Source organism: Gekko japonicus, unplaced genomic scaffold, assembly GCF_001447785.1.
Source record: "Gekko japonicus isolate JY-2015 unplaced genomic scaffold, Gekko_japonicus_V1.1 scaffold164, whole genome shotgun sequence".
Lineage (NCBI taxonomy): Eukaryota > Metazoa > Chordata > Lepidosauria > Squamata > Gekkonidae > Gekko > Gekko japonicus.
In genome coordinates, this window is record NW_015159714.1 from 300505 (window position 1) to 310733 (window position 10229).

General features: G+C 42.5%; 1 protein-coding gene across 1 annotated transcript in view; it reads right to left on the minus strand.

Annotated features, from left to right (window-relative positions):
- Positions 1–4795: 4795 nt before the first annotated feature.
- Positions 4796–10229, minus strand: part of LOC107110054 (uncharacterized protein K02A2.6-like) — a 12122-nt gene continuing 6688 nt past the window's right edge. Inside the window, exon 2 of the mRNA XM_015410807.1 lies at positions 4796–4948. Within this exon, the coding sequence (XP_015266293.1) occupies positions 4796–4948 (153 nt within the window). The remainder of the gene's footprint in view (positions 4949–10229) is intronic.

The window sequence follows — 10229 nt, forward strand, 5'->3', positions numbered from 1 at the left end:
TTTTGAAGTTACTGTCGGGTGGGGGAAAATATGCCTCAAACTCTTTAGAAGATTTTTCCCCCTTGATGAAAAATATGCCTCAAACTCTTTAGAAGATTCCCCCCCACACACAATGTTGAAAAATAAATACCAGTGTTAATTTAAAATAGAGAAGAAGAGAAGAGGATTGGATTTATACCCCGCCCTTCAATACCCAAAGCAGTCCCAGAGCAGTTTACAATCTCCTTTCCCTCCCCCTCTCCACAACAGACATCCTGTGGGGCAGGTGGGGCTGAGAGAGCTCTTTCAAGGACTGCTTATGAGAGAACAGCTCTGAGAGAACTCATAACTGACCCAAGGTCACACCAGCAGCTGCATGTGGAAGAGTGAGGAATCAAACCTGGTTCTCCCAGATTAGTGTCTGTGCTCCTAACCACTACATCAAACTGGCTGGTTGGGAAGGGGATTCTCAGTAGGGTCTGGTTCCAAGGTGAAAAGTACTGAGACTTTCTAGTGAATTCAGCTTTCATACTTTATTAGGTGAATAACAAGACAAAAGTTACCGGCTCGCAGGCCGGCTTATATGTGCATTCAAACCCACACCCAAAACACCCACACACACCAGTGATAGGTTATTTACAGTGGCCGGAAGTTCCATAGACTCTCGGCCTGGAGCCTAGCCCTCGGGTTGGTGCAGGCTACGATCCGCTGGGCCCATTGTCTCTAGGAGCGAAGCTTGGATGCTTCACATGACCGCGTGTAGACCTAGCCTCGTACGCAGTTGGAGATGAGGACATTACACAAGGATAGCAGCTTCTACTTCTGCTGCCTACCTCTGATAGCCTCATTGCTGGTAAATGTCTCTTTTCAAGTACAGCTATGACCTATAGAGGCTGAAAGTAAGCACTAGCACAGTGGCACCAGTGGTTGCACTTGTATTGGGACAGCATGCTGGTATAAGCAATGGATGTTCTTTTCTGGTGCTTAGAACCCATTGTGATAGACAGGGCTAGGTTCTGCCTCTCCCCAAGAGTAACCAGTAAGAGCTGATGGAATGTTGGGAAAAGCAGTTAAAATAGCGGTTGGGAGTTGGCAGCTAGGGAGCTGAGAGTGAAAAGATGTTTGATTGAGTGAAGCTGAAGTGAAAATCAGTTTAAAACTCGGTAACTAAAAAGAGTCAATATGTAACACAAGATCCAAGATACTAGAATAGGGAAACAGTTCAAAAGTTAAAGGGAAAGAAACCTTGTTACCTCTACCTTACTTTCTTCAGTGTTATGTTCACACCATAAATAAAAAATGTGGGGTTTTTTTTGTTGGTTTAACCCTATGGGCTTTTTGTCTCAGGGAAAGACACACACACAAGTTAATATCTCACTCTATATATTATAGGATATGAATAAATGGTGGTAGTGTGAGAATGGAAAAGTGTATGACCCCAATAACTCTGAAGTGTTTGAGTAAGGGTGGTTATAGAAGGTTGGGGGTGGGGCTGCGCTACCCTGTCAACTGATTTGTCTGTGAGTGAGAGAGAACACCTGAGTTAAGAAATGGTCATGAGAACCGTAGGGAGGGTGATGGCCTGGTCTTCTTGTAACCCTGATCCTGAGATAAAGAAGTTGTGAAGGGTGGTAACTGGAAAGGGGCACCACACCCATAATCTGATCTTGGTTGCTGGTAATTTAGGATTCAAGCAGGGCCGGTGCCAGTTTTTTTTGCATACTAGGTGAGGCTACCTTCTGATGCCCCCCCCCCCAGTGCACCCACCAATTTTCAAACATAAATGCATTTTAGGAAGAATGAAAAACACAAAATTTGAAATAGCTAATTTCTTTTTCTTTAATTGTGAGAACAAGTAATACAATCGCTGATTTTCTCTCTCAAACAGAAAAACACAAATCACAAAGCATTTTGAAAAATCCTGTTAATTGTGATGTTGAAATTTAAGTCTCTTTAATGTTTCCATTTCAGGCACATCAGAATCTCATTTTGTGTGCCTTTTCTTTAGCAAGTTTAGTCACCAATTCCTTCAGGTCAAGCGCTGATGCTTCAGCATGTTCAATTGAAATAGTTGACAAACCAAGTAGTCTCATTTGCAGCATTGTTGAGCGTATGTGTGTTTCTATAAGTTTGAGTTTTGAGAAGCTGCGTTCACCACTTGCCACTGACACTGGAAGTGTGAGAAGGATCCTTAGAGCAACAGAAACATTAGGCACACTATCCAGCACCTTTTTCCAGCACATGCTACCTGAGATCATGGTAGCTAGAATGCCAGCAACTGAGCTTGGAATCTTCTACTTGCCATGCATGTGTTCTACCCACTATGCTATCAGCCCTCTTTACTAGATCAGAGCAAGGGCCATCAGGCCCAGCATGATTTTCAAGAACTGCCAGTGTTCCTTCTAAGCTGTGTGCCTGAGCGGCCGCTCATTAACACAGGAATCCTCACTCAGCAGCAATCTGGAACTGCACAGGTTCTTGTACTGCCTATTGTCCATTTTAAGATTACAGCAGTTATATTCTGCTCAGGATGTGAACTGCTCCACTCAGGGGGGCAGAATTAGATGGAACATTTATTGCAACACCAAGCAGTCCACACGCAATTGGCTCATAATCCATTGGTGAACTCAGGTCACCTCCCAGCTTCTACAGGAGAAATCACTTACTCAGATCAGACCTAACACAGGGAGTTCCACAGGCACCAAAAGCAATGGAAAACAATAATTAAATACTTTGCAATATAAGCCTAGTCAGATAGGAATGTGTGGGAAAGAGAAGCCCCAGCAGCTGGAATAGGTCTTGTAACATTTTGCAGAATCTGTCCCAAGAGAACATTCATGACAGAATCACTCCCGTTCACAAGGTTGCAGGCTCCCAACCATCTCCCTCCATGCAGTAGCCGCTGCCTGGCCATCCAGTTTTATTAAAAAGTCCACTCTGCACTTGGAGAAGCCAGTCCGTTTCGGGTGGGGGGGAGGGAAGGAGATCAAGGACTGAAAGAGAGCTCCAGCTCGAGTGGGGAGGAGAAAGGAAAAAATCGCAGGGGGTAATGCATAGGAAAGTCAGGGGAGGAAGATAAGGATTGGATCATACAAAGTGCGGGGCGGGGGGGGGAGCCGCATCATGTCCAGATCTGCTTCAGATCAACAGACACCACGAGAAGCTGAGAGAGCAGCCACCACCAACACAGCAGGCATCAGAACAGCTCAGGCCAGCTGCACAGCAATGGGGAGCCCGAAGGGCACTGCTCAGCCAGACACTCACAGAAGAGAGCAGCGCCCTTCGGTCCTCAATCACAGTGGGCCACGAGTGCCTCTGTCACAACTCAGAACACCTAAACTGGAATAACGTCCTCGCTTTTCCATTCTCACAGTCTCTAACTCAGATTAGCAATACCATTTCAATCAAAAGCACACATTCCTAAGGGTAGGAAAGCACTCCTCAATGAGGCTGACTACAGAGAGAGCCAGATGATCGAGCTGTTCAGGAGCAAGTGACCTGTGGCTTTTTGAACTCAGCCCCCTTGCCTTCGTTCTGCACAGCACGCCCAAACATGAGAGAGAGCTCACCCAGCCAGAAGAGAGTTGCCCAGCAGTGTGCCCTCTTCCTCTCCAGTGGGGATGCGGTGGCAGCAGTGCATGGGGGGTAGCCTGCAGCTGGGCAGGTGTTGATGAGATGCCAGGGCATCTGGCCAAGCTCAGCGGCGGCTGCAGCACTCGCCACCACCGCGGTGGGGAAGTTGAGCTGCTCCTGAGCCAGGGGTGCCGAGGAACATGTTGCTGCTGCACCTTTCACTACGGTGTCAGTTCTATGCCCCTCTGATGTCTGCACTCTAGGCAGTTGCCTAGGTTGGCCTAATGGTAACACCGGTCCTGGGTTCGAGATGCATATCTTAGGGCTCAAGACAAAGCTCAAGATTCATTTTTATTTAGCATTTGTGTAGCATTCTAAAATACATAGTGCTCAACCATTCTCATCCTGTACCATTCTCATTTTACCATCCTCACAACTAACCCACATTGAGGTAAATCTATTCCCTTTTTCTAAGATGGGAAGCTGAAAAGGAGAAATTGAGTCCTACCCACCTAATTACTGGTGTCTAACCAGAAATTACCTTTCAATATCTTATTGTTCTGCACATTACAGAGCTATTCTATTTGTACATTTCTTTATTAAGTAAAGGCTTTGAGATTTCTGAGAATGTTCATCATGCAGAACTACTGAATAGGCCCCACAAATTTATCATCAGGTAATTATTCATTTTAAAAAATTGGAGCAGATGTCCACTAAATGAGTAATTTGCTGCTTGCCAACAGCTACTTCTGGCAGATTGTTAAGCAGGTAAATAGAAGGAGGTTAGAAACATGAATAAAACATGAACAGAGCAGCTTAAGACACTTTGATCTCCTCACACAGATTTGTAGAATTTATGCAAATATGACAGGTGGAGCAGGATCTTCTGTGACAACTTGTTGATGAGACCCAATATTTGTGTGTATGTGTGTGTATCTACAATCTGTGTAATCCAAACAAGATGGATACGATGCTCATAGGTAAAGCTGATGTCCTCCAATGAACTGATTTGCCTGATGGAGTGAAATTAGCTTTGTCAGATCTAGTTAAAAACTAGGGAGTACACTTGGACTCTTCCCTGCAACATGAAGATAGGGTGGACACAGTTGCTTGGAGTGCTTTTTACAGTCTGCATCTGATTAATAAGCTTTCCCTTCTTCTGTATTCTGCTCCCATCACACCTGTGATCCACCCTATTGTAAGTTATCTCTACTGTGATGCACATAAAATCACATGTGCCTGCTTAGCTCTTCACAGCAGATACTTTTGCCTGTTTCTTCTGCTCATCAGATTTAAACCTCCTTGGTAATATTAATATCATTTTCTGCCACAGTCCTCCTGGTTCTTCAAAATGGGTTCCTAGAGAGGTATCCAAGGCTGCTTCATCATTGTCTTTCTGAAGACAATGTGAGACAGTTCTCTTTCAGAGCATAATTTGTGGCTGAATTGTTTGGTTATTAAAGATCTTGGGATTTGCATTCTTTGAACCTATTCAGCTTTTGGTTTTCTTTTTTTTTTTAATTAAATGATTATTTTTTAAGTGTGGTTGGTTGCTATCTGCCTTGACCATGCTGAACATTAATTATAGGTTTTCCTAGATTGTAAAAATGGACCGAATTAAGGACCACCTTCTCCCATATGAACCTATTCCTCTACTCCAGTCATCTTCAGATGCCTTGCCTGATGGCACTGGTATTTCTGGCCACTGTGTGATACAGAGTGTTGGACTGGATGGGCCTTTGGCCTGATCCAACATTGGCATCTCTTATGTTCTTATGTTCTTATGCTTTGGGTGCTCCCACTGCGATGACACACACTAAATAATCCACTTCCAATCCATTTTCAATGTACTTTCCAACTGGATTATACTGCGTGAACAGGCAAAATTCCATTGGAAAGTGCATTGAAAGTGGATTATTTAGTATGTGTGATCGCAGCCCATCTGAGGCTGAGTGCATGGCAACTTGAGAAAGGGCCTTCTCAGTCATGGTGAAGAAACTTTCCTTTTATGTGCTTTTAATGTTTTAAAGATTTTAATGCCTTGTTGTTGTTCACCACCTTGGAGACGCAACCCTATCTGAGTAGAATGGCAGCATATAAATACTTTAAATAATAAATACATAAAATTATCCAGATTCATTATACATATCCTACAGAAGGAGGGGACAAAAGATGGAAAACCAGGAGTAATGCAACTGAAGATAGGGACAGAATAGTGAAAAGTTGGCCAGTGCAGGAAGGTCACTGATTTCTAGATCAGTAGTAGGGAAGAACATCTTGAACATGAGTACTAGGTCACATATGGTCACACACGAAGCTGCCTTATACTGAATCAAACCAGTAGTCTATCAAGGTCAGTATTGTGTATGCAGACTGGCACCAATTCTCCAGAGTCTCAGGCAGAGGTCTTTCACATCGCTTACTGCCAATGTTCCATCTAAGCTGAGTTACTGTGAGCTAGCTCACAGTTTTTTAACCTCCAGCTCACACATTTTTGACTTAGCTCAGGAAGGATGGCTCCAGAGCAAACTAATTTATGCAGTAGCTAAATCACTCACTTACAACTTTAATGCCAGTAGCTCACAAAGTAGAATTTTTGCTCAAGAGACTCTACAGCTTAGAGGGAGCATTAATTACTGCCTGTTTTTTTTTTTTTTACTGGAGATGCTAGGAACTAAACGCATATTTAACCAGGGATCTTCTACATGCAAAGCAGAAGCTCTTCCACTCAGCCAATGGAGCAAAATGCAGGTAGAAAAGGGGACAGGATTTTCTCCCTGGGAAAACCTTTCAATTCGTAGTCTTTTCCACTGTATTTTTAGCCATTCCTTCTTTTCTGGGTTTATGTACTCCACATATATGGCCTTTTTGTCTTTCTTCTCTACATAAAGATGAAAGATCCCCATCATGCATCCAATTTTTAATATTCACTCATTTTTAAATTTAAAAATATGTTATTGAATGCAGTATTCTAGCTTCTGTAAAATTTGTGGCTGAAACTATGTTTGATGACATGACCTTCTCTAACGCTTTTTACTTTGGCTAGGCTGCTCCCAACATCTGCCCTGCCCATGTGATTGCCCCTAACACCTGCAAGCTAATGGTTACATTCTCTAGAAGCTCCTCAGACTACAAGGTCAGACAGAACAATGAAATCATATACTTCCCAAGTTGTTCCCAGCACACTTGGGAGGCCCCTGCACAGGGGTCGTTTTGTAGAAAAAGAGCTAGGGGAACTCATTAGCATAACTCATTAGCATATGCCACACACCCTGACATCACCGGAAGTGTGTCATAAGGCCACACCCCCTGAATGCGCTCGCCCACTTCGGGAGATGGGATCAAAGTGTAATACAAGCCTCCTCCGAGAGTTGATCACACCAATCTCAACTCTCTCTTGGGTCTTGATGCCTGCCAGTCATTCCCCCTGCCTAGGGGAAGCCGCGTTGGACCAAAATACAGTCCAAACTGCTGTAAGGAACACCCGTCCACCCTGAGCATCAAATCGCCATTTTACCCTGACCGGAAGCAGGGGGCAGGGCTTCGTCGTGTGCCCCCCCCCGCACCTCACCCGGGGGAATGGCGATCCCCCGCGATCCCCCCGAATCGACCCCTGCCCCTGCGTGAAAACTGTTCCAATCTAGCACTAACCAAGCAAAGCAGCCAGCCATACGCATCCACTCCCCCTCCCAATTAGCAGCAGAGAATATAACCAGTGAGGCATAAAGCATGAAACATGTGAGCTATGAGAGACTACATGAATGTGAGTATAATACAATAAATGAAATGTAATACAACTCCATAATACAACTCCATAAAACAAACTCCATAATACAACAAATGGAGAAAACATTTTTCAAGTGAGGCCTGAGCTTGACACCCAGTTCAGTCAGGAAGCTTCATGACTGCTTTGAGGTCTCCCCATTCTTAATCTGACACTCTAATGTTCTAGTTACAATTAACTATTTAACAAACTATCTCCTTAGCTGGTAGAGGTATTTTAAGAATTTCCCTTCAAGGGAGGAAATCTTGTGAAAATCTGCCAGCTAACAAAATCTAAGATGAGTTTCTTTCTCCCTTCCAGTTTGCAGGTATGTAAGCATGAGTGTAGCTGGAGATGTGTCTTTTGGCACAACCAAAGGGACAAGAGCCAAAGTTTTGCATCCTATCACTGTGAGTGGGTCACTTTTGTGGGTCTAGGATCAGCTTAAGATATAGTCTATTATAATTTATTATAATTTATTATAGTTTTTATTATATTTATCACACTTTTTATTGTAATTAATTGTGTTTTAATGGTTAATTTAAATTACATTTACCTAATCCACTTTCGATTCCCACTGAGAAGAAAAGAGAATAAAATGAATGAAAATGAATGAATGAATGAATGACCATACTAGCTATTTCCTCCTCCACTGCCACTGCCAAGCTCACCAGAGAATCAGGCTTAACTCTACTGAACAATGGGAATTAAACAGGCAAACACCTTGGGTTGTGACCAGTTCTGAGAGCCTGGAATGCTTGGGACATCCTTTAACATTACATATGTCATAACCTTGTAAGGGTTTTCAAATAGTAGCTATTTATACTTCCTTTCACATGAATTTTCAGTTGCGACTTTCATAAACCTCATTTTTAAGAGAGCAAAGTCTAGGATCGATTTCCCACAAGCGGCTGCAGCACCCTCACTCTTCCCTTCCCCCGATTGTATTAGTCAATTTTCCACTACATGCTGTGCAGCCACATTTTGACCCGCAGCTTCACTCGATTTTCCCCGCATCTTTTTGATCCTCAAAAAACAGGATCAAGAAGACGCGTGGGAAATCGGGCAAAGCTGCGGGTCAAAATGTGGCCACAAGTAGTGGGAAATTGACCCATACAATTGGGGGAAAGGGAAGAGCGAGGGCAGAGCAGCAACTTGTGGGAAATCGGTCTAAATATAACAGTTCCTACAAGGCATTTGTAGTTCCTTTGTGGCCCAAGCACCAAGTGGTTGGGGGAATGGAGGGTGCTGAAGGCGAGGGGTTCCCTCATTCCCTTACCAATAACCCCGTTTGCAATCCAGGTTTGAAATAACACACACACACAGTTTTTTTGAATAAAACTGGAATAAAATTGGCCATAATTTTATTGTTACAGATGTACAAAGCCTGCCAGTCAATGATCCCTACTTACTTCAGCCTGCCAGCTGAGGTTGTAGAAAACCTTAGGATAGCAGGTTTCTGGATCCCAGAAGGGTGGCCGCCCTGGAGTGGTCTCCCCTGCCACCTGAGTGTGAAGGTAATCCCCAGCAAAGGGGGAGGCAAACTTAGAGTAAAAGAGTATGGCTGAAAGGTTAAAAGTGCTGACACTGAACGTGAATGGTATGAGTTCTGATTTAAAGAGATACAGACTCTCCAGATTTACCAAACAACAGAACATAGATATTATGTACCTGCAGGAAACACATAAACCGAAGAGGGATAATAAACCGCTGCTTAAAGACCCAGCATGGGTGGTGCTGGCTGAGGCTAGAAGTGAATTTAAGGCTAGGGGAGTGGCAATATTAGTACATAAGAAGCATGATATTAAGATAAGAGAAATAATAGCAAGTGAGGAGGGAAGATATCTGTTTGTTAAATGTTTATTTGAAGGCAAATTAATAACATTAGTAAATATCTATGCTCCCAATAAAGGACAAAAAAAATTTTGATAAAAATTTTCTCAAAAATACAGAAATTTGCGGAAGGACAACTGCTGATAGCAGGAGACTGTAATCTAGATGTTACTAAAAATAATGTAATAAGATGGAAAAAAATGGAGCCTAATAGAAGCATATGAAGCATTGGGATTGACGCCACAACCAACATTTTTTTCAAACAGACATAAAACAGCCTCACGTTTAGACTTTATAATACTTAAAGAATTTGGTGAATGGGAACCAAAAAATATAGTTACACACCCAATATGGATTTCAGATCATGCCCCCATTAGCCTAGAAATAGAGATCAACAGGGATAGAGTAAAAAAGAAAACATGGAGATACAATAACATGATTATGTCTAAAAGAAAGGATAAGCTGTATATGGAAAACCAGATAAAGTTATATTTTCAGGAGAACAGAGGAACAGTAACTACAGACATGCTTTGGGATGCAGCCAAGGCTGTAATTAGGGGCCAGTGTATAATGAAAGAGAAAGAATTAAAAAAAGGATGGTACTCTGTAAGAAATGATAAGATACAAGAACTAGAGAATCTACAAAAACAGCAATTACAGAAATTTTGTCACAATAGAAACAAATTAATTACAGAATTAAAGAAACAATTAGATTCATTAGACTCAAGGGCACTATGGAAAAAACAAGTCATGGTAAGAGATGAATTCCAGAGGAATTCAATAAATTCAGTCAAAAGATTAGCAAACTACTTAAAGAGCAAAAGAGAAAAGCAAAGAGTGAGAGCCATTAGAGTAAATAGGAATATAACACAGAAACCGGAAGAGATCAAGAAAACCTTTATGGATTTCATGAGAAACTGATATTGTTGATGAGAAACTGATATTGTTGATGATATGAAGTAATTTGGAGCAGGGGTGGAAGCATTGTGGGAAGCCATTGGAGGGAGGGGAGGAACTGGGAATGGGGTAGACAATTGATAGAATGAAAAGTTTTATATGTTGTATTCCTGAGAAAATAAAA